Genomic DNA, 23175 nt, shown 5'->3' on the forward strand with positions numbered 1-23175 from the left:
TGAAATAAATAAAAATACTCCTTTTTCTCTTAAAACGCATGTTACTCCGATTTCAAATGTCTGAGTGTAATAAGCTCGAAAACTTACGAATTTCGTGACACTAAATAACCTAGTAATAAGTACGATTTATGAGAAATATGAAAGAGTATCGGACTGACATACTGCCAGTCGGAATTACCTGCTAAAGCTATGCTAGCTGAAGGGACAGAGCACATTTGATTCTTAGGATGATTTTTGAGAAATTTCAACTTAAAGGGTGGGAAATAGGGATGATGACAGTTTTTTAAATTGTATATAAATTAGGAGTATGCTAATAGTAAAGCAATTTTGTAAAAGCAACAGGGTATCTGCGATCATTACTTTCGGAGCTACAGGAATTTAAAGGGTCAGATTTGCGGCGCTGCCGCGGATCCCTGGAAAACGCCCCATACAAAATGGCACGAACTAATGATTTCGTAAGTAATATAATGATCGTTAGATTTGTGTGGGCGTTCTAACAAAATTACTAATATCTTTGATATTTTTGCGTTTATGTTTATAGTTCATTTATTAAAAAATGTCACATTTAATGTAAGGAAGCTAAAACTGTAAGAATTTTCATCTAATTACGATAAAAGATTTTTAATAGATTTTGAAATTTTATAATTTCATTTATTTTGCAAATATCCAGTCAATCTTTGCTTTTCATGTATAAATTAGTTAACATTGACCTTATTTACCCGAATGTATCATAAAAATCAATATATTCAAACCTAGTCATCATCCCCATTGGAGAAAGTCTGTTTTCAGAAAGGCAGGGTTTTCCACGCGGACGAAGTCGCGGGCTTTTGCATATATATTTTCTGCTACATAACATCCGGGTAATGTTGAATTTATCGTCAACTCTGAGTTTAACTGTAACGTTTTATACATATTCGTTTCGTACAGCTCGTGCGAATTAGCTTGACACCTGGCTCGAATGAAGTTTGTACCGTGCTTGTATGGATGTGTTTAGTAGCCAGATGTCTAGTTAATGCGCACGGGTTATACACACAGACGCACAATACAAGCGTCGTCTGACGTAGGTTTAACGTGGTCTTGTACAAATGACCGTTCGGCCTTGTCTAGGCCGTGATGACGCCATCTTTGTGCCGATGTTCGGGGGCGCCGAATTTGTACTACCGTCCCTCTCTTACGTTATAAAGTGTCGAACGATTAAAAGAGATAACTACTGTATGTGTTGTGTGACTTAGTGTAAATATAAACATTTCGATAAATTAGGTTGATACTTGTTTGCGCGGTGACTTGGGTATTATTATGTAGGTATTCGTTTAATAATTTTGTTTTTTTTTTAATGCAATGCGAGATTCATGATATCTTTGTGTCAATAATGATTATCAAGTTGCTTTAGTTTTAATTATTTTACTTATCATTGTTGCTTTATAGCAGTGTACAAAAATAGAACATAATTATTTGTTTTAATTTAAAATAAATATTAAATATATCATTTCATATTTTTTTAAATGAAAAAATGTGTTTCTTTTTATTTGAAATCGTGTTTTTTATACTTTATATCTAATGTACATGCACCCATACAACGTAATTTGGTATGCAGTTTATGTCAGCCACTGACGATCAAGTAATCTCACATGCCTAGCTAACGGCTTGACAGCCAATAAAGCTGTGTGTGTTGGTCGCGATGTGCTTGACATCATGCCGATCGCGACCAACACACGATCAGTTTTAACGAACGTTAGCGCTGCAGACATGCTGACATTACCTCATGGTGATAGGTTGGTCAGTGGCGTGCAAAAGGTTTTCAAGTAGAGTAAGAACTATACTACAAATTATTCAAAATGGCGAATTCATTTTGCCACATTTATATGTATGTATAATTTGCATGCCACTAAGGCTGCTTAATGATTAATATTAGTTATAATTAACTGTATATAGTATGTTTTTTTGGCATTCTACTGAAATCTCACCTGATAGTAAATGGTTCAAAATACTACTTTTTTCACTATATGTATTAGGCATTTAGACGTAACATTATTTACCTAATGAGAAAGCGTAGTGTAACGGTTGTTTTCTACTGGCTACATAATGTAAGTGTGTCAAAGAATTTTTTAAAAGCATAGACGGGGATTTTAGGATTGATCTCACTTAGTCCACAAATCACAGAGATTCCATGTCCCTCTAAGGACCGCGTGTCACATGGCAACCAATAGGGTAGGTGAGAATATTAATTTCGTGTAATACATGGAATAAGGGTCCGAAATATATCTATATTAATTAATAAAAGTTAAGTGTTTCATAGAAAACTTAATTTAAAACTCACTTTAGAAATCTGAATCTGATATTTTTTATACCTCCAACCATAAATAAAATAACTAGTGATATCATTAAATTCTTGGGCTGGGCCCGTCTTTGGCAAGGTGTGATCAATACGTATGACGAACCTTAATAAGTAAGTATATTGTAGATTTTTATCATTATAAACATTTTATTGTACATACAACACACAAAACTAAACATCACACATCATAAAATAGATTGACCCATTAAACAATCATTTTATCCAATATTGGTCTCGATTGTTGTTATTTGTTTTCTACACTTGTATTTTTCTATTTAGTCTATATATTTTACGTAATCGTTTTTTTTAATTTTATTGGTTGTTTTGTTTTACTATAAAACAGTTAAGAGTTACTCCAACCTACTAAGCTGATAACCACAAAATTAAAAGAATTATTTTGCTCCAAAATAGTAGTTTCTAAAATATTGTAGCTCCCTCAAGATAATGCCGAACTTCACAAGTCTCTAAGTAAATCGACTGATGTTTCGTCTATTTATAAAAAGTCGCGGGACACTGCATTGTGCAATTGGCAATTACCGCGTTGCCGGGGCAACGGGTGCGGTTGTCCGATAACGATAACAGAGTAACGTCTGGGAGCGAGACCCGGTCTATTGGAAGTTAATTGGTTCCGCAGACGGTCCTCAGTCGCCGATATCTAGCCGTTTCATTAAGCAGTCTTTCACCCTGATCCTATTTATGCTGATCTCGTACTGCGGGATTTGTCTCTTATTTATTTTTCTACATACCTCCAGTTTTAACTTTACTATCAAAGTGTTTAGTTAAGTCGTGCGTGTGTATGCAAATATGAGAACTGCACAGTTAAATAAACAATCTAATTGTGATTTTTGCCTGTTATTTTCTCCTTAATCCTACATTCTTGGCATTGTGGTGTGGTATTTCGAAATGTGTTTCTGGATAATTTTAACCACTTCTGGCGATTGACCATTATGGGAACAATCCACTACATATGTTTTTTTAAATTGGTCGAAAACGGAAAATCTCCTCCTTCAGCCCATAGGAGCGCAATAATCCCAGTTCCATCTCTTTCGTCTCAACGCAACAAGCGATATTTCTGGTTGCACTGCTATTGGTTGACATTTGTCTATTTCTCTTCACGGGATACGACGTTTGGTCGCATGTTAGGCATACTGGCCCTGCAGATGTAGCCCAAAAAACTTCAATATCCGTGGAAGTACAGACGACGAAAGCCTTTCTTTTCCTTAGTTTCTTGAAAATGGAAATTTAGATTCTAAACGCCGTCGAAAGGACGGATCTATAATAAGTAAATAGGTACTAATTAGACGTTCGTAGACAAATACTCATTATTCAACACCTAAAATGTCAATATAATATTACGAGTTTTTAGAATATAAACTATCGTGAGTATAATCCATATTAATTTATTATGAAACACGGCTAAAATTCACGTGATACAACTGTTCGCTGGTTCATGCCGCGTTGCAAGAACCAGCTCATGACTATGGGCCCCGTATAGGTTATATACTAGTCGGACATACTCCGACGCTGTATCAGGTGAGTTTTAGTCGTATTTCATAACAAATTAATTTGTACGAGTGTTCCGCTGCTTCACCGAGTCTCGTAAGATGAACGCCGGCCCTTAGAGTAAAAAAGGTGCGAGTAAGGAGCTGGTAAGGCCGGTATCGGGGACGGTAGGCCAGTAACCAGTTCGCGCGAAAGGCGAAATGCCCGCGAGCGCGCCCTGCGCCTACAACCGGCTCCGTGAAGGCCGTTCCGTCCCCACCACCCTCAGTAGGGATGTCGATGCTTGTCGATTGATCGATGTTTACTATTCGCGTTCGGCAAGTCGTCGATGCACAGCATATGAGCGAGTATCATATTTCCGTCATTTTTGTCCTCCAATCAGATCCATCCACCAATCCGTCCGCCAATCAGGTGCGTTTCCCCCGTTGCGGGCTCGGTCACGTGGTCTGCAGGGGGCGCTTTTAGACCGGCTATCGTCTCCAAAGAAAAAGTAGAATTAATAATTGTATGTGTTGATATTAATATTGTAAATAAGTGCACTTTTTTTGAACGAAACGAAACGAAGATTGTTTTGAAAGTGCAATTGTTTAGTTTTTGCTTCTACCTTCTATTATATATATTTCTACCAAAGTGATGGTAGATTCTCCATAAAAAATCAACTTGACGTAAATAAAATATATTAAGCTTACTTGAAATAAACTAATTTGAATATAAAAACATTACGTTCTGTAATCCATCAGGAACCCGTGAATTGTCAAGGTATTAACATTATCTTCACCTCCTTTTCAGTCTTTCGCTTATTTACTGAATGTCAATATGTATATTTAACGAATAAATAAGTTCGAAAATTTATGGTACATGTGCTACGGCATTCCGAAATTGATTCAAGGAGAGAGAGAGAGAAACCCGGTTATTAGGTTATCATTAATAACCCATATTCGGCTCATTGTTAAGCTCAAGTCCCCTCTCAGAATGAGAGGGGTTAGGCCCATAGTCCACCACGCTGGCCCAATGCGGATTATCAGACTTCACACACGTAGCGAATTCACTGATATGCAGGTTTCCTCACGATGTTTTTATTTCACCGTTTGAGACACGAATTATTACTCGTAGGTTAACATTAATTAAATAGCGCACAAGATGTTTGTGTGACAAACATCTTACGTAATATATGTATTGCGCTATTAAAATATATGTAATAATACATATATTTTAATAGCGCGACAGATATTTTAAGAATGAACGTCGCGACGAACATTGTTCGTCGGAAATCGTTAATAAACGATTTTATTGTTATGTATATCAAAGGACACGAACACAATGTTATCACTCAATTTCAATTTCAAATTCGTGTAATAAATATTGACGTTACGACACGCTATCGCTGCAGCCTCGCCTCGAACGTTGTAAACACAATGCCAATGACACTGAAGGTCCATTATAATACTATTATCGGCTTTACGTGTGCCAATACGTTGGCCATACCGGTTGGCATATGTAAATAGGTCTGGCCAACGAGTTTTTTTATTGTGTACCTATTTGATGGAGGCGCATTACGGCTTGGCCTATTGGTACATATAGAATTGTAGTTCTATGAGATTCGAACCTGAGCTTAGAGGAATGAGGTTTGTGAGCTGAGAAAGATCAGTCCTGACGTTCTCGTGACCGTCGTTTTTAATCCATTTATGCGTAACGAAAGAAATACTGGAGATAAACCAGTGAAAGTTTTGATTAGTCACTGAATGCTATTCTAAAATTTATAACGTCATCATCTATGACTATGAGATGAGGTAAACAAAACAAACATCATCTTACGCATCTAATACTAAATTACTAAATTATTAGATTAAGAAAAAAATCTACATTTTACAATGTGTAATTTTTTAAGTTGGCTTTTCTGCGTAGAACCGTTCTTCCAACAGTAATAAAATTATTAATAAGGTTATTAATTTTCAAGATATCAAAATACTTATGTTATTGAAATGAAACCTAATCTTGAAATTATTGTATATTGATTTAAATCGACCTAAATGGAACTAAGTTTATACTTTCTTTCAAAAGTATTTATCATGCTCTTTCACTATTTTATTTGATAATTAAATTCGGTTTTATTATAGTTATAGATATCCAAGATAATCATATGCCAGTGTAGTAAGATTACTAAGACCATGACATGCCAATACCCTACTCGAAGAGTCGATGTTATTATATCGATATTTGTTACGAAGCACATCACTAGCCGCGCCGGCAAGGCCGCAGCCCGACGGCCCTACGCACGTCGTACGAACAGTAAACACAGTTTTGGAACGACAGCTTTTAATTCAATTCTGTATTCAACATGAAGTTTGTAAAGCTTGTCGAGAAAATACATTCCATTAATTTTAAATAACTGTTTTTTTTTTCACGGTCTTATAAATTTAATTTAGGTACAATATATTTTCTTTATTTAGGTAGCAAATGTGTGTATTATGTTAAGACATTTTATAATTCTCATTCATTACAAACAAACAAACTTAAAGTTTCTTAATTTTTTTTCTTTTTCATACGAATTTTTTAATCTAATTTGGAATTGAAATCTTTTGATAATTCTGAATATAGAAATTGCGTGATGTGAAGAATAGTGGAACTATCGTTTATAAAAAATAGAAACACAAATTATTAAAATAATGAAAATGGAAAAGAGACCAAATTATTATTTAAAAAAAATTCTTAATAATTGAAAAGCTCATTTCGATTGACGGCGAAAGTTACATATTCTGTTAGATTTTCCTAGAAATATTTTGATTATAAAGTTAGCAGCAAAGTAAATAAAGTGCGTAATTTTCTTTGTTGCAGATTAACAAGATGCTGGTTTCATCGTGTGTATTTCGACACTCGCAGTCAACTTTGAAACGGGTTCAACGTTGCGACATCGACGAACGGAGACTATGCGTAGATCGAACACGTCGCCACTCCAGAGTAATACCCTCAGATGCCTTAAAAACGACCAGCGACGCAAGATGATTAAATAACGAATAGATATTTTTGTACAAAAAAGCGATATGAGGAAATAATAGAAAAAAAATATTTTCAACCGAGTATTTTTGGAGATTTTTTCGTATAGACTAGTAATGTTTGGTGCTTTAAAGTGTAGTGAGGTGAAATAGAACTATCGATAGTTGATGGTGATAGGGTAGTAGGGTGGTTATGATGTCGAAGAGCGAGGGGGAGGCCGTGAAAGTCGAGGGGGGGCATGTCTCCGTCACAACCATAAGCATGTCGGGCCCAGAGACAAGCAATGGTAAGTTTTACTTATTTTTCAACATGTCTAGCAAAGAAAGAAACAATTTTATTGAAATTACTATCTTTCCCATTTGACTAATTAATTAATTAGTAATTGAATTAGATCTAAAAAAAATTTAATAAATATTTTAATCGAAAAATGCGGTTGCCCTAACACTACTCTTTCAATACGCTAACTCAGAAAGGCTTGGTTCTTAAATTATCTTTTCTAATAAGTCTGTATTGTTGAAGATGTGATAAGCTTAAGGCAGATGGTATCGAGCATTGTTTTAACCTTAAACTTGACAAAAGAGCTGTGTTGGTACGAAATGGAGACCATGGGATCCGGAGCATTAGTTGTTGTTGCGATTTAGGTCAAGTGCTAGTTTATAGCACTAAAAGAATTGCTGTAGTTCCAAATCCCATCGTCTTCTATCAAAAAGAGGAGTGCCTGGCAAAAAGGCCACTAATATGGCAAAGACCCCTTACTCAAGATAATGATGATGATGATCTTCCAGGTCGTTTCTCGTACAGCTCGAGCGGCGTACGCATCAGCGTATCATCCGAGCCCCACGATGAAGATTCCACAGATGCCGAAATTTCGAAAATAGACTTCACACAGCATCAGTATGAGGTTACTATTTTTGTTACTCTTAAATTAACACTTTATTCTGATATTAAAAGCAAGTAAATTAATAAATATGTAATATAATGACGAAAGAAAAATTGCTTTCAACGGCTCTCTGTATCTCGCTTGGTGACGTCGGTCCACCTAGAGGGGGATCGACCAACACTACGCTCTCCGGTGCGGTCGCTATTCCAGCATTTTGGGACCCCAACGTCCATCGGCTCCTCGAACTATGTCGATGACTTCTTCTTTTGCGGATCTCCTTAATTCTGTTCGATCAGAATCAGATCAGTGAAGAAAAAGTTGAAGAGTGAAAGGTTAATGTGGTATGGACGATACAAGAGAGGAAAGTCATTCAAGTCAGTCAAGTGTGTGAATAAAGATATGTGTGTAAAAGTATCATATGTTGACGAATTATAGAAGAGAATGGAATAGGTTAACATATTTAACGAGTCGCGAAGCTGAAGTGGCAATGGGCAGGGCACATAGTTCGAAGAGCCGATGGACGGTGAGGTCCCAAGGTGCGTGAATGGCGACCCCACACTAGCAAGTGCAGTGTTAGTCGACCCCCACCATATGGACTGACGACTTCAAGCGAGTCGCAGACGGCTCAGGATCGTGATATTTGATCGATGACTTAGTGGGATATGGAAAAAGATATGATGAGTTAATGATGATTATGGTCCTTACAGGTAAACATGCGCAACAAGAAGAAACGCTCGTCGAGCGGGCAGTGCGAGGCGGCGGAGCAGGAGCGACCTATGTCGTGGGAAGGCGAGCTATCGGACTCGGAGATGGTCATCGATACCAGCGTCAATAACGGTGAGACATCAAACATTTCTACTTTAAAGACCGGTGCCGTTGCTTTCGCACCAGCGGAGTCTTAGTATGAACAGGGGGAGAACTGTAGTCCTGGATTAGCCTATAAGCTATTTAAGCAATTGCTTAGGGATTTCCGTTTAGAGAGGCACCAGAGACAAATGAGAAAATAAAGGAGCACAGTTTTCTTGTCGATGTCTTGTGACTTGTCGACGCAAGTGGTCAACGTATCAAGCAAGGCATTGCAATGTGCGGGAATTTTAAAATAAATGTTTTTTGCATGTTAGCATGTTAAGCCGTCGGGTCATCTTCATGGTCAATAACAGTGAGCCGTTTTTATTGACAACTTTAAATAGGGCACGTTATGCCGTCGGACCGTCATTATCAACCAGCGGTACCATAACGCGGGTTTTTGACAACCCTAAAGAAACCTGCATCAACAATGGTGAGACATCAGAATACAGAAAACACCAGAAGCCACGTTCAGTCCTCATTTTAAAGCACGCATTGTATCCATAAATTATACATTTATAGCAACACAAACGGCATACACAGTGACACACGTTTGTTCGTTAAATTTACACCAAAAAGAGTAATTTCATCGGCTTCATTCGTATGCGCGATCACACCTGGAGTATTCTGTATTCTGAGGGTGAGACATGCGGATTTTTAGCAACTAAAGAGCACGCCAAGCCGTCGGTTCTTCATTGATACCAACCCCTGCATTCTGTAAAGTTACAGCGCTGTGACATCGTTGGTTTCCAAGGAAACTTTGTGGTTAATGTTTTTTAATTTTAATTTTAGCATCACATAAAAATAAAGTTCAAATTAGAATAAAACGTGCCATAGGCGAACATATCATCGAAAAGTATAAAATAGTGGAATCGAAACCCTGCTTCAATGAGGTTGAGACATGTGGATTTTTTGTAACTTTAAACAAAGCACGTGAAATTATCGTTCCCAATAACATTATTAATAACATCTTAAATGGTCTAAAGCCTGTGTTATTTTAGTCATTCTAAAACTGATTATAGAAGCCCTTGCTTCTATAATTTAACTATGGAGTTGTTTTATTTATAGTGATTATTTAATAAAGTTTACCGTACTCATGCGGTTTAGATAATCCACGTTAGAGTTAACCTACAAAGGTCGATTCCGTGAAACTAAATTTAGCATTAGATAGGAGGTATTTATTGCATGCGGTTAAAGTGTTCAAGTTCTAAGAAGAATTAGACTTTATGGTTTGTAAATTGCAATTTATTTCCTTATAATAGTATTTACATTGATAAATAGTTTGTTTGTTTTAATTTTATGTAGGTCATTTAGAACGTTAATTCTTTACTTTATGGCATGCACTCCATAAATACTCTTACATTCTATGATGTAAGAAGAAAAAGAGGTAGATAGGTTATACGCGGACCGCAAGTGGCACGTTAAAATTATGCTAATTAGCAAACCTGAGCGCAATCGCCGCACTGTTATCGCGCCGTTGACAACGCCGCTGAAATAAGTTTTATGTGCCACTTGTAAACAACGAATGTGGTTTCTGTAACCTATCTACCTCTTTTTTTTCTTCTAACATTAGAGGAAATGAATTTTTAGTCCAATCGCCAAAGAGTTCTCCGTGTTCCTGAAGGGTCTGATTGTCTCATTGACGCTAAATTTACAGGCACACGAGTAACACTTATGTCTATGATTTACGGGTTGAAAAGCGTTGCGTCCTTTGTGTTCATAAACTTGCGCTTAATGCGTTTCGTTTTCCATTAAAAATAGCACTTTTAAATAGTACAAAATCAAAATACATACGATTTAATCTTTCAAATTGTTCCAGAGACACTATGAAGTTTACAGTCATGTCTGCAGGACGTGTAAGAATGTTGGCTGTGAAAAAAATAGCTTATTTCACTATTTTTTTCACTGCTCACATCCCTAAGCGTCATGCAAACATGACTGTAAACTTGATCGTGAGTGCTTAATGGGAAGTTTAAAAGTATATATTTATTTTCCAGATGAAAACAGCAGTTCCCTCGATCTGCAGTCATCACGGGACTCCATAGACACGCTCCGCAACGTCACCATAAAGACCGAGCCGCTAAAGTCTGAGGCCTTCCAGAGTTTGGACGACCAGCGGGTCCTGGACCTCAAGTATACGGTTCCATTGCAGTCGCACCAGCGGAGTCTTAGTATGAACAGGGTGAGTACTAAGCAAACCTGGATTAGCCTACCTATAAACTATTTAAGCAATTGTTTAAGGAATCCCGCTTAGGAGGGCACCAGAGACGGCCGAGAAAGAAATTGAGCACAATTTAATCAATTTGAATATCAGTGCGTTTTTTTTATTAATTTTTTGTAGTTCACTTAAGGATGAGTGTTCTTGGGTATCAAGTTTCCTTCATCCGAATCTGGTACTGAGTAGGTTTAATTATCCGAGCGGACGGTACTGCCTAAGGAAGTGCAGGGCGCTATTTACCCTTTGTCAAATCATTTTAACATGAAACAGACGTTCATGTGCCTGTAGATAATTACTCCATTACGACTATTTACTTCCAACAGACACTTCTTCTTTCTCACAAAAAGCTTACAGGTACTAATACTAAAATTGTTTACTTTCCGTAAATAGGCATATCTGAATTCTTAGTATTCCATGGAGTAGTCTAAAATGTTTCAAGGAGTTCGATAAATGATAAAGATTCATTAAATTAGCCAAAGACAGTTGTGGAATTGACCTATAATTTTATTATTTTCCGGAGTTAGAATAAGCATTTAGTTTTTTATTAAATTTATTACTGAATTGATTTCTGTTTGCCCACAGATATCAGTCCTAACAGACAACGCGTCGCTGACTCTCGCAAGGCGGCCATCTTCCCCCACCAGCAGTGCCAAATCAATCCACTCCGAGTACGATACGCCTTTGCCGCAAAATCCAAACATCGAAGTTCAGAACTTGACCATCAAAAAGGAGACGCAGCTCTCTGGTAAGTTATCATTCCTATTTTACATATTATAGAGCATGTCACGCGATTATTTACGAATGCTCGCGAAAATAGAAGGGGTATGCGCAGTAAGTCAGTTCATGGGTCAACTTAATTCCACACCTCATCATCATCATCAGGCGATTAACAAAGGCCTGTTTAAAGGATTTTCAAACAATGGCCTGAGCTGCAAGCATCCAGCGGATCCCTGTTATTCGTTTGAAGTTAATGGTCCACCTATTAAAGAAACATTAAACTAACATTGCGTATCACGGCGCGAGTTCTCCCTTCCAGCACCTTAGGACTTCAACGTCCAATGACTTTTTTTATGTTGTATCTCGCCCATTTCCAGTTCAGCTCGACGAGTCGCGATTTCTTTTGTGGATCTCCTCATTCCTTATTCGATCACCTCAAGCATAGCTCGCTTAATTACCCCTGAGTGACTCGCCGTCTTATGAGGCCCATAGTCTCAGATCCTTAGAAACGACGTATAAAAGTCTTTACAAGGAAATTTAAGGAATTATAAGAACGTTTGAGGAATTGTTTGCAGAGCTGAAGTGCGAGCCGTCAGTGAGCATGGACAAGCTGCTGGGCCTGCACGGGTCGCCGCTGCTGGGCCGCCTGCCGCGCGTGCAGTCCAGCGCCAGCACCGACTCCGCCGTGCATTCCATGTACACGCACAGGTCAGTGCCAGAGTTGCAGTGCGAGCCGTCAGTGAGCATGGACAAGCTGCTAGGCCTGCACGGGTCGCCGCTGCTGGGCCGCCTACCGCGCGTACAGTCCAGCGCCAGCACCGACTCCGCCGTGCATTCCATGTACACGCACAGGTCAGTGCCAGAGTTGCAGTGCGAGCCGTCAGTGAGCATGGACAAGATTGGCCAGCATCATATCAGTTTGTTGGCCAGTACCCGACCATCGAGGCGTTCGCATATCTGCTCTCTCAGGTGAAGAGAGATAGAATTATGGATTTAGAGATTTATGTATATTCGAATTAGTATCAATTATATATATCGTAGAAAAGGTAAAGTCATTAATAAAAACCACTGACCCGACCTTGGTCATCGGCTCTGTCATTTATAATAGGTAAACTATTCTTAAGCTCACTAATCGTTGACACAATAGACTTTACTATTTACCCTGGTATTTGTGGCAGAGGAAACACATCGAGCAAGTCCCAGGACTTGTGACAAGGGTGTGGTTTAAGGGCACCTTTTAAAACTAGTAACCACTCACCAACCCTGCCTGACATCTTCTCCATGCCCACAGTTAACAATTTAAGATCAATAATTACTTCATTACGAAACATTATCGAACAAAATCACTAACTTTAGTTAGTTAGTTTTTAAGGTTATTGATTTTTAGGTTAACCTTGCCTCCGCGGCGACATTTATGTATATGTAAAAAGTTTTATTTGAAGTAATGTAAACTATGCTTAAGCTCACTAATCGCTAACACAATAGACTATTAACTTTACTATTTACCCTGGTATTTGTGGCGGAGGAAACACATCGAGCAAGTCCCAGGACTTGTGACAAGGGTGTGGTTTAAAGGCACCTTTTAAAACTAGTAAACACTCACCAACCCTGCCCGACATGTTCTCCATGCCCACAGTAAATAATTTAAGATCAATAATTACTTTATTACGAAACATTATCGAACAAAATCACTAACTTTAGTTAGTTAGTTTTTAAGGTTATTGATTTTTAGGTTAACCTTGCTTCCGCGGCGACATATATGTATATGTAAGACGTTTTATTTGAAGTAATGTTTTGCAGCGTATACAGCAGTCCGTCGGCCAGCCCGCGACCGTCGCGGCACTACACGCCGTCGCTGTCGCGCAACAACAGCGACGCGTCGCACTCGTCGTGCTATTCCTACAGCTCGGAGTTCTCGCCCACACATTCGCCTGTTCAGGTAACTATCACATTTTTACCCGACTACGGCGAAGCCAAAAGGAAGGGTAATGATTTTGGCAGTCTATGTATGTATGTTTGTTCCACCGTAGCGCCTAAACTGCTGCTTTAATAAATGAGATGTCAAATTGAGACATATGTAAATTTTATAATAAAAATATATTACGGAATTTAAACCTCATATTCTAACCTTGAAAAAAATTAAACCGAGATAATCACTGTATTTGGTATCAAACGAAAGGTCTTGACGAGCACATCACAAATATGTATATATATATATCATATTGTTTAAGTCAAAGTATATCTTTAAAATGCGATCGTAAAGTTCGCGCGGTCCAGTCATGTAGATGTAAGTACTCGTAGGTACTAGTAGATATTGCAAGGCTAGGCTCAATCGGCATACGGAAAAGTTAAATTAAATTAAAAAAATTAAATTAAATAAAAAAAAATTCAAAAACTATAATCCGACTACGTAAAAAGGGGTCTAAAAAGAACGAAACAAGAAAATATTTCAAATCTAAATACAGATATGCATCTAGGAACAAAAATAGTCATGTCTGTTGATATCGATATCGATAATAGTTAATCACTAAGACTAAATCAAAGTTAATTGCTAAAATATTAGGTACGAAAATTAGTATACATCTAATTAAGGGTAATGGTTTTGACAATCTATGTATGTATGTATGTATGTATGTATGTTCCACCGTAGCGCGTAAACTAATGAACCGACGGCACTACCGTGACCATTGCATTTCTCTCTTGTTTCGTTCTTTTACCGACCCTATAACTATAACCCGACTACGTAAAAAGGAGTCTACCATTTTACGTAGTCAGGTTAGAGTTTTTAAACTTCAGTCTTTTTAAAATCGATTAAAAATAGTTGCCTATAGCTTTTCACATCACAGTTAACCTCAATGTCTCATTTTCTATACTGGCTAATAATATATAGATACAGGAGTCATGTCTATTCCACTTCTTAGGTGACAGCATTATGCCTAACAAATATTCAGCATTATGCCTTCCTTCGAAACCTGAAAGATTTAGAAATGCATAAAATAAGTTAAATTTTGCTATTTTTAAATTCCTGCTCAACTCTAAAAACTAATATGTTTCCCAGAGTCGCCACCCACACGTGGTGTACCGCGAGGCGGCCGTGTTCCCCGCGTCGCCCGCGCACGACGAAGACGCCGACGCGGCCGACGAGCGCCTGCACCACCACCAGGGCATCAGCAGGCAGCAGCTCATCAATAGGTGAGCTTAATACATTGACGGTGTCCAGAGTCGTCACCCGCATGTGGTGTGCATGTACCTTTACCAGAGCCAGGAATAGCGGAGCTTGCAGCTGTGTTCTATTTGTTCGATCTATACCAAAGGTTTCTTAGTACTGACCATGCTGGGCATTGGTTGGTTAGTACAGAGATAGATTTCACCGTTGTCGCTGCTGCCCGACACTGGCCTATGTCATTTAACAATCTAGCATGTGGGACTGGATATTACTCCTTTTGTCGGTTGCCAGAGCCTCGTCAGTTCATTTGTAGGGTGCACCACGAGCAGGTGAAGTTAGCAATTGGGGAGGTACTAGCCTCCCCCTTATACCCCTTATATTAGTTTGAGTTGATGTGTTATTGTGTGTTCCGTGTTTTGTGGTGTACGCTTACAGAGTATAAATAGACTAGAGTAATACAACAGAACATAAATCATCATCATATCAGCCGATGGACTGTAAGATCCTTTGGAGGTACTTCCCAACTTCACGATTCTGAACCGCCTGCCTCTTCGAACTATGTGCCCCGCCCATTGCCACTTCCGCTTCGCAACTCGTGGGGTTATGTCGGTAACTTTGGTTCTTCTGCGGATCTCCTCATTTCTGATTCAATCATGCAGACTCTAAGCCTTCTTACGAAGCTCAAAGTTAGCGATCAAGTCTCGGAACCATATGTCATCCCTAGCAACACGCATTGTTAAAGACTTTTGTCTTCAGGCAATGAGGAATTTTGGACGAAAAGATATCGCGACGTTCCCCGAATGCTGTCGATTTGCAGTTGTATAGAAATGCACGTCTAGATTTATCTAATTTTCAAGTATTAATATATATTCTCTTGTTCCCAGCCCCTGTCCAATCTGCGGAGACAAAATAAGCGGTTTCCACTACGGCATATTCTCGTGCGAGTCTTGCAAGGGTTTCTTCAAGCGAACGGTGCAGAATCGCAAGAACTACATGTGCCTGAGAGGGGGAAACTGTCCTGTTACCGTGGCAACGCGTAAAAAGTGCCCAGCTTGCAGATTCGACAAGTGCTTGGGATGTGGGATGAAGCTAGAAGGTGAGATTTGATATATTTTTCTTTAATACTAGCTATACACGCGGTTTCACCCGCGTGGTTCTCGTTCCCGTAGAACTACGGGAATAATATATAGCCTATAGCCTTCCTCAATAAATGGGCTGTCTAAGTAGTACCTGAGATTAGCGCGTTCAATCAAACAAACAAACTCTTCAGCTTTATATAATTAGTATAGATACAAGTTGAAGGTTGAAACAAATAAGTCATCTTTTTTATCGCAAGCATCATCAAACATCATGGCAAACACTGCCATAAATTATTACTTTACTTAACGCCTGTCTGTGACAGAAGTGAATTATTTTGTATAATCAAATATATTCTGCAGAAGCATTGGAGTCTAAATAGAAACTCTATACTTATTGTTTTATGGTTTAAACTGCCTTGTAGCCTATTTGGCTTTGGGTCGCGAGGTTAGAGTCCTGGCACAGGCTATGAAGTAAGCAATTCTTGGTCGTCGTTCTCCATCAATCATTCACATCGGATTGTGATCGTTACAAATTCAAAGATTTAGACACTTTACTCGCCATCACAGCAGCGTGCAGGCTCTATTTACCTCTCCTATTAGAAACGAAGCTTGGCCTTATCGTAGGCCGTTAAAATAGGCTGATAATGATGGTGACATATGGTTTCCAGCGATAAGAGAGGACAGAACTCGCGGCGGTCGCTCCACGTACCAATGCTCGTACACGCTGTCCGGCGCCGCGTCCACGGGCTCGCTGCTCTCTGCGCACGCGCCGACTACGTTGAGACACGCGTCCAGCCTCACTTGCGTAAGTTCTACTTGTGTTTACTCACTCAGCAGAGTCAGAATTTCTCAATTTAGGGTTGCCACTGAGAATTTTTGGACCAAAAACCTTTATTACTGTTTATTATCCCCGAACAGAATCAAAAACTATAAATTTTTTAATCGTTTCAGGTAAATGGCCCTGGGTCGTACAGCAGTCGAGGGGAATCAAGTAACAGCCGACTCACGCCTGACATACCCCCATTATTGCAGGTAATTTAAATTTTCATTCCTCTACCGAAAAATATCACCTATAGTCCATTTATCGACGAAGCATATATAACATTTCAACCTATCAATGAAAATGTGCCTTTTTTCATCCATTGCGTGTGCTGTCTAAACGGTTAAAGCTATGCAAAAATCATGTATGATGGAAATGTTCCACGTTATAAAGATTCTTAAGAGGTTTTTATGCAAACAAAGTGGCGGTGCTAGTTTATAGTTGGCCTCGTAGTCTGATCCTAAAGTTTTTTCGGAACCGGTTTATTCGAAAGGCTGGAAGTCGTCAGACCTAAGAGCGAGACGACTCGTTACAAACATTACATTTGTAAACAAACATTATATTTAAAGTAGACCCGTGATAGCCCGGTGGATATGATCTCTGTCTCTGATTCCGGAGGGTGTGGGTTCGAACCTAGTCCGGGGCATGCACCTTCAACTTTTCAGTTGTGTGCATTTTAAGAAATTAAATATCACGTGTCTCAAACGGTGAAGGAAAAACATCGTGAGGAAACCTGCATACCAGAGAATTTTCTTAATTCTCTGCGTATGTGAAGTCTGCCAATCCGCATTGGGCCAGCGTGGTGGACTATTGGCCTAACCCCTCTCATTCTGAGAGGTGACTCGAGCTCAGCAGTGAGCCGAATATGGGTGATAATGATGATAATGATATTAAAATGAAAAATGTCTGACCATCAGGAAATAATGGATGTGGAGCATTTATGGCAATACAACGAGTCGGAGCTGAGCCGCATGAGCAAGTCCAGCGGCAGCCCGTCCGCCAACCCGCTGCTGGCGGCCAGCGGCATCACGGCGCAGAACTCCAGCGCCGACTTCCTCGCCGACCTGTGCAACATTGCCGACCACCGCCTCTACAAGATCGTCAAGTGGTGCAAGAGTCTGCCGCTCTTCAAGAACATTTCGGTGAGCGCAGCCGTTAAGATCCAATCTTTTTTCAAAACAGTTTCCATTTCTCTATCATACATTTTGGCATAGTCATGTCAAGAATGAATAGGCATCATCTGGACCTTTCTGGGTAAACGAGTTTCAAAGTTGACTCATCGTTTGCTAACAGGTGTGATTGCTGTCAAATTAAGCTTATGCTTATGATCTGAAATGTCTACAATTGTATATATGTAAAAGATCCAATTTTTTTTCTAAATCAGACAGTTTCCATTTCCCTATAATCTATAACCTGGATCTATTTCACCAAACACCAAAGTTGACTCATCGTTTGCTAACAGGTGTGATTGCTGTCAAGTATTCGTTTAAGCTTATCATCTGAAATGTCTACAATCTATACTAATATTATAAAGCTGAAGAGTTTGTTTATTTGTTTGTTTGATTGAACGCGCTAATCTCTGGAACTACTTGTCCGATTTGAAAAATTCTTTCAGTGTTAGATAGGTCATTTATCGAGGAAGGCTATAGGCTATCCCTGTATTCCTACAGGAACGGGAACCACGCGGATGAAACCGCGGGGCGTCAGCTAGTTGTATATATGTTACAAAAAACGATGATGGAAAATAGCGAGCGAAAACGTGCGGTTGACGCCGCAAAAGATAGGTTCCATTTGGCATTGGTAAGCGCAGTTATTTGACGCCTATACAAGGCAGGTGATACCCCTCTTAGCTCAACCCTCTTTCAATTCAATTTCTATACTTTACCCCCTCTTAGCTCAACCCTCTTTCAAGTCAATTTCTATACTTGAGGGTTTTGGGGAAGCACAAAAGCTCTGTGAGAAGGTGTTATGATCCACTAGAACCTCGCTAAAGTAGATGATGCAAAGTTCAGATGGCCAATTCAATAATTGCATTCAAAGAGTCAATGGACGATGGGGTCCCGAGACTTGGAATGGCGATCATGTACTGGGAAGCCAGGGTTGTCAACTTTTCCAGGTGCCTTAACCGGATAACAAATTGAATCTCATACTTGGTCAAAATTAAAAAAAAAATGCGTTAAGGAATGTTGATGTTGGTATCATCAAGTCAAAAGTTATTAGCCATCTTCTAAACAAGCTTACTGTCAGGAGTAGGTAATTGAATTAAAGCATGTCTTTCACAAGAACTTGAAGAACATTTCTGTGGTTCGAAGATGTGATGGACTTTGGGGTCCCAAGGAGGTTGAAAGGCAAAGCCATAAGTTGCGAAAGCTTAGTATCGACACTCAACAAATACATGGGACCTATTTTGGTAATAGTTATTTTTGTTCGCAGATCGACGACCAGATCTGTTTGCTGATCAACAGCTGGTGCGAGTTGTTGGTGCTGTCGTGCTGCTACCGAGGTGTCAGCACTCCGGGGGAGGTGCGCGTCGGGGGCGGCCGCGGCATCACCCTACACCAAAGTGCCAAGTGAGTTTATGATTAATTAATTCATTTTCACTTTCAATAATGAAAAGAAACAAGATGGGAAAAAAGTCTTGAGAAGTGTCAAGGGACACCCGGATGGAACGAAGTTGTTATTATTTTTTATTATTTATTATGTACAAAAACCTGTATAGACTCAACAAAAATCGTCGCGACACCATATTCAATGCGAAATAGAAAGACGAAACGAAAATAACTGGCTTGTTTTCTATGAGAGAGAGAGAGAGAGAGAGACACAGAGAAACACGCGCACGACGCATAGCTTACAGCTATAGCAAAAAGTGTCGTTACAACTTTTGGTCTTAATTTTTTCCGTCTAGCCCACTTTCGTAACGCGCGATAAGGAACTTCGAATTAGATCGAATAATATTTTTTAGATAAGTGTGATCACTAATTTTTATAGAATATATGTCCCACATTTTAAAACATAAGTATTTTCGTTTCAGACGAAGTATTTCTTTGTCAAAACTTATTTATTAATCTATTCAAAAGAACATTTAAACTCAAATATCTTTTTTTACATCATTCATTTTGATTTTCATTTATAATAGTCAGGGATACATAGAACACTTTGTATAACTGATTACTATCAAGTTAATTTTTTCGTTTGTAGCCTCATCTCGATTAACCGATCAACTTTTTTATTTACGATAATTATTGATTCTAGTAGCTAACTGATTTACCAGGAAATACATATGTTTAAATGTCGGAACGAGATAATGCACCACGCAATTTGTTGCTGTTAAGTTGTGTAACTATTAATTAATCAACAATAAAAAAAACATCTGGTTAGTAACAACTTTTGATTAACTACCCTCCTCCCAACTTGTTTGAATAAGGAATTTATTAAAAGTTGTAACTTTGGAACATTTTTTAGAATACACTAAAAAGGAAAGGTCACAACAAACCACCTCGCACTAGTCAAAGTGTGAATTCGTTTGCAGATATGGTCTGACGCCGTGTATAGAGCGCATGCTCAGCTTCACCGACCATTTGAGGCGGCTACGAGTCGACCGATACGAATACGTCGCGCTCAAGGTCATCGTACTGCTCACATCTGGTAATTACACACACTTTACCTATAAATGGCATAGGAGATTCAATTCAAAGGAAGTAGACGGCTTATTTCATCTTAAGTCAGTCTAAGGACCCACTTCAGGGCCAGGCCTCTGTTCTTATGTAGGTGACAGGTTAGACAGCTTATTTGGTGATTATGTTTATATTTAACCATTTTTTTCAGATGTTAACAATAATGACCTTCGATCCGACGGCTTAATTTTTTTTTCCTGATTGTGTAAGTGCCGTAGGCTCCTTATGAGACCTCAGCAGCGTCACCGGGGGGTTTGGGCGAGCGCAGAAGCATCGCCTGATGGGGCCCGAAGGCAGAAGCAGAGTAGATGGGCGGAAAAACTCTCTAAGGGCGTCTCCTCTGAGACTCGGACCTCGGCTTAGAAGGCCGTTCGGGAAGGGTGTTTTGGCCTGAGTGTATCAGTCCGGGCGCCCCCGAGATCGTGAGTTAAAAAGCCCACGTCTGGATGACGTCAGATATCGGGGACCTCGTCTTCGGCGAAGACGCTGTGTAGTTTGTGTTTGTGTTGCCTGGGAAGACGGCTTAACGTGCTCTCCGAAGCATAGAGTTGTAACTATGAAATACTGAACTTTTCTCAGTGCAGTTGCTACGGTTACTCATAAATGGCTGAAATACTAGTAGACATACGAAACTATGATCCTTCTAACTTCTACGGACAGATTTTAAGACAAACTTCCCTTTCCCCAAAGTTGAAATTTTTAAAAATCTTTACTCAGTGCGTATACATGACCTAAACAATTATTTCAATTTTAGCTTAGACTTAGCAATGAGCAGACAGTTATCCTCTATAAATAAATAAATTGAGGCGTATTGTTTAAGTATATTTATTTATTTTATATTAGACGCGCCGGAGCTACGGGAAGCGGAGAAAGTGCGTGCGTCGCAGGAGAAAGCGCTGGCAGCACTGCAGGCGTACACAGCGGCGCACTCGCCCGACACGCCCGCCAAGTTCGGCGAGTTGCTGCTGCGGATCCCTGAGTTGCAACGAACTTGCCAGGTGATTATATGCCGTATTGCTAACGTCTTTAGGTTCAGAGTTAACTGCAAGCGTATACGGCAAAGCATAGGCTCGTTATGTTCGGTGAGTTGCTTCTGCGGATTCCCGAGCTGTAACAAACTTGACAGGTGATTATACGCCGTATTTCTAACGGCATTAGGTTCAGAGTTAACTGCAGGCGTATACAGCGGCGCGCTCGCCCGACGCGCCCGCCAAGTTTGTCGAGTTGCTGCTGCGGATTCCCGAGCTTGAACGAACTTGCCAGGTGATTATATGCTATATTCCTAACGTCATTAGGTTCAGAGTTAACTGCAGTCGTACATAGTGGTGCACTCGCCTGTCATGAACGCTAAATTCAGTGAGTTGCTGCTGCGGATCTCCGAACTCCAACGAACGTGCCAGGTGATTATATGTCCTATTTGAATGTGCTTTAGGTTAAAAGTTAATTGTATAATAAAGATTATAAAATTATATCACAATGTATGTTTGTATTTTTTTTTCTTTTGCAGTTTTTTATGCAAGTCGGCAAAGAAATGCTCAACCCTGCCAACAAGGGCAAAGACGGTGAGGGGCCAAGTTTCAACCTCCTGATGGAGCTGTTGAGAGGAGACCACTGACCGGCCCACACCTGCTCAACCTGCAACGAGACTAAGCCGTATCCTAGATAAGCCTTTAGAATGACATTAATATATAACATAACACTACGACAGTTAACATAAATAAATAAATACTTAAATACAATGAAATTATAAATTGCCTATGTCACATTTCGTTCATTCACTAAAAAAAAATTCAATTCTATCAGAATAGTCAATAGTTATTAATATTTTTTTATTAATTATGAAATCATAGAATTACGAGAGAAAACCGAAACATATGCCACATTGTAATACATTTCTTTTATTAGATTAATCGATTCTTTGGATTATTGTCAAATAAAATATTTTTAATTTTCTGTGTAATATCGGTCTACATAAAAAATTATGTGGTTGGACGATGTCTGTCCGAGTCACCTATGTTATATTTATAAGTTAATGGTTGCTTCAAGATCTCTAGAGCTCTAAATACCTATGATGAATTAAATGTGACATTGTTTGAAACCACCAGCTAAAAAAATAGTTTTTGTCGTTAAAATCAATCATTAACAAATAATATATATATAAACATTATAAATGGCGTATTTAAGTATTTATTTTTAAAATAGTAACTGCTAATCCGTAGAAATAGATCGTCAGAAGAATTGTTTCATTATATTCCATGCATTTATATTTGTTTCTATGTATGGAATAAAGAATGAAAAGAATAATTATTATATATAATAAATTGCTATATTTCTGACATTTAATATGGATTTCAAGAATTATAGGTTACGAAAAAGGAACAAGAGTAATCAACTGTCTGAAGTGATATTACGATATTGCCTTTTAAAATCTAAGCCCCAAGTAAATCGGCCTTTTATAAAAGACTGCTTTCATCAACATAATATAATATAATAAATGTATGCTTATTACGTATGTACTCGTAAGTATATTTTTTAGTCTTCAACCATTTAACATGTAGAAACGTTAGCTTAAAAAAGCTTAGTTATATATAGGACCGAACAAATGTAAATCATATTATATCATCAATCTCCTATTAAAAAGTGGATGCATAATCAGTGACCAAAAAACGTCACCACTCAATAAGTGCCAAACAACTTCTTGGCACTCAATACAACTATTCGCATTTGCAAATTCAACCTTAAACTCAATTCTTAAGGTTGAATTTGCTCTGAATATGGGACTTTATTGAATATTTGACTATATTTAAAGGCATTTAGGTATAACTTTCTTTACCAATAATTCTAAAACTGTCAAAGCAATATTGATCAGTTTTTAAGTGAAATTTTATATATGATTGTGAGTCCTTTTATTGTAAGAGGTCAATGTGGTATATCAAATAAATC

At 38.7% G+C, this 23175-nt stretch overlaps 1 protein-coding gene across 2 annotated transcripts in view; it reads left to right on the forward strand.

Moving 5' to 3' along the window:
- Positions 1–22318, forward strand: part of LOC112053467 (nuclear hormone receptor FTZ-F1 beta) — a 64989-nt gene extending 42671 nt beyond the window's left edge. Inside the window, exons 1-17 of one of the 2 annotated variants that reach the window (XM_052881179.1) lie at positions 6106–6264; positions 6674–7118; positions 7618–7733; positions 8420–8549; positions 10556–10740; positions 11359–11521; positions 12069–12201; positions 13294–13432; positions 14552–14685; positions 15544–15755; positions 16407–16543; positions 16690–16770; positions 17476–17700; positions 18992–19128; positions 20088–20203; positions 21076–21230; positions 21740–22318. In XM_052881179.1, coding sequence (XP_052737139.1) covers positions 7025–7118; positions 7618–7733; positions 8420–8549; positions 10556–10740; positions 11359–11521; positions 12069–12201; positions 13294–13432; positions 14552–14685; positions 15544–15755; positions 16407–16543; positions 16690–16770; positions 17476–17700; positions 18992–19128; positions 20088–20203; positions 21076–21230; positions 21740–21847 — 2265 coding nt within the window. In that variant the 5' untranslated portion in view covers positions 6106–6264; positions 6674–7024 and the 3' untranslated portion in view covers positions 21848–22318. Of the gene's footprint in view, positions 1–6105; positions 6265–6673; positions 7119–7617; positions 7734–8419; positions 8550–10555; positions 10741–11358; positions 11522–12068; positions 12202–13293; positions 13433–14551; positions 14686–15543; positions 15756–16406; positions 16544–16689; positions 16771–17475; positions 17701–18991; positions 19129–20087; positions 20204–21075; positions 21231–21739 lie in introns of those variants that run through there. The other variant, XM_052881178.1, reaches the window with a different exon arrangement.
- Positions 22319–23175: the final 857 nt, after the last annotated feature.

This window comes from Bicyclus anynana, chromosome 4, assembly GCF_947172395.1.
Source record: "Bicyclus anynana chromosome 4, ilBicAnyn1.1, whole genome shotgun sequence".
Taxonomy (NCBI): domain Eukaryota; kingdom Metazoa; phylum Arthropoda; class Insecta; order Lepidoptera; family Nymphalidae; genus Bicyclus; species Bicyclus anynana.